Source organism: Penaeus chinensis, chromosome 42 (assembly GCF_019202785.1).
Source record: "Penaeus chinensis breed Huanghai No. 1 chromosome 42, ASM1920278v2, whole genome shotgun sequence".
NCBI classification, from domain to species: Eukaryota; Metazoa; Arthropoda; class Malacostraca; order Decapoda; family Penaeidae; genus Penaeus; species Penaeus chinensis.
In genome coordinates, this window is record NC_061860.1 from 14,881,683 (window position 1) to 14,883,931 (window position 2,249).

General features: G+C 33.7%; 1 protein-coding gene across 1 annotated transcript in view; it reads right to left on the minus strand.

The window, feature by feature from the left end:
• Window positions 1-1,330: 1,330 nt before the first annotated feature.
• The window catches only part of LOC125048046 (allatostatin-A receptor-like), a 169,382-nt gene continuing 168,463 nt past the window's right edge, over window positions 1,331-2,249 (minus strand). The window contains exon 9 of the mRNA XM_047646672.1: window positions 1,331-2,249. This exon is cut by the window's right edge and continues 187 nt beyond it. Coding sequence (XP_047502628.1) covers window positions 2,064-2,249 — 186 coding nt within the window. The 3' untranslated portion in view covers window positions 1,331-2,063.

Sequence of the window (2,249 nt, forward strand, 5' to 3'; positions counted from 1 at the left end):
AAGCACACGCACTGATGTTTCAGTATTTTACCGTCAACAATATCTACAAAATGTAATGAATACTGTTATCAGGCTAAAGCATTTAATACCTGTATAGTTTGTGTGTGTGTGTGTGTGTGTGTGTGTGTGTGTGTGTGTGTGTGTGTGTGTGTGTGTGTGTGTGTGTACGTCTAGTGTATGTTATTTGCATCGCAGTCTAAAAACTGCCAAATCTGAAGTTGCTGGGATTCAATATCATTACAATCCAAATCTTCATTAAAACTACTCTTTCACAGGTTAACTTTACTGAGTTTGCTCCAACTCAAAACTGGAAGCTCCGGTCGACTTCAATATCTATACAAAAAAAAGAAAAAACTACAGAGATATACTCGCGTCTTTCAAGGTTATATGGCTCAAAAGAACTTTTTGGGACATGCAGTATGCAGTCTAGATGTTGGTATAATTCGTCCGCTGAAATAGGATTGTGGCTATTACAATGTACAAGACTTATTTACATTTATAGATATATAATTATCTTTCTGCAAATACAGTATTTTTTAATATATTACATGGTTACCTCAAACAATAGTTCATTGTATGACTAACAACGAATACACTAACGTTACTATAACATGAAAACACATCTCTTTATGATAATGACACTATACAGTAATGACATAAATTATTTATATTCAGTATAATAAGAGAAAAACAAACAAACATTTATACAATCTGTATGATCATAAGGTAAATCAAATCCTGAATGTATAGAGCAATTGTATAATATATATATCATATTTCCCTTCTTATCATGAACTTCCCGGAAATTCCCGGCCAAATAATCCTATTGACAAATGTACCAAGATAGATCGAGGTTTGGGCTGACATGCGGGGCTCAAAAGCATATCAGTCCAACATACTTCGATATAGGTCTCAGATACCAACTAAAAAAGGTTAATTTTTGAGCATATGCCATTATACCCTCTACAATAATATATATATACATTCGTGTATATGTATATATGTGTTATATACATACATACATAAATACATACATACATACGTACATACATACGTACATACATACATACATATATACATGTGTGTATATATATGTATGTGTATGTATATATATATATATATATATATATATATATATATATATATATACATACATATATGAATATATATAAACATATACATACATACTTATATATATACATATATATTATATACATATATGTATATATTTATATACTTTTATATATATATTTACATATATGTATATATTTATATACTTTTATATATATATTTACATATATACATATGTAAGTTGATGTTGACAGTCTCTGATCAGCTTCCGGCGGCGTGACACCCACCAACGGCAGTCTTAGAAAAAGGTGCAAGTAGAACCAACTGAAGGAGTGCGACTGAAGGGGATCTTTCGCCGCTGCTGAAATGTTGTGCGTCGCCTCAGCTGACATTCCCATCGAACAATCTCGTAATTGGATTAATATTTACGATAAAAGTCTTAGGAAGATTGATAGAGTCGGATATAAAGAAACATTATGGACCCAATGATTCATGATAAAAAACAAATCGCCATTGGAAACCCAGTTACATAATATTTGCGTTTAATATGCAATTCTATAATGTAAACATCTTATGTATCTTAATAAATATATGTTAAGTTTGCTTATTTACAAAAATATATATATTCATATATTTATATGTATATATGTGTGTATATGCCTAGTTCATATTTCTGATATTTTAATTACAATAAAGATAATAAGATAACATTTATTTGTAACCATACACTTTTGGAGCCATAAGCTTTTTGTGGATAACTCACTTCGTTATTATATTTAGTTATTCTTGGTACGTTTCTTCGTCGTTTCTCGACCCTGCGTTTAAAACACGCAATGTCTCAAAGAAAAACAATAATCGAAAAACGGGAGAACACTTTTTTTTCGTAAAGATGACACTTGAGAAGTCCTTTTTCGAGGTTGTTGAAAAACAAATATAAACGAAAAACGAGGAAACATTTTTTTTCTTTTGAAAGGCTTTCGCTCGTAAGGAAGTCACTCGGGATGCCCCCCCTCGAGGCTGTTGTGTTCGCCCTGGCCTCCGCCCCCCACGCCCCCGTAGTCTTGCGCGGGGCTGTTGACCGCCAGCTGGTTCAGGAGCTTCTCGTGCGACTGGGTCCTCTTGGCGCCGCCGTCCTCGCGCGCGGCGCCGTTCGTGAAGCTGGTGGTCGTCGTGTTGGT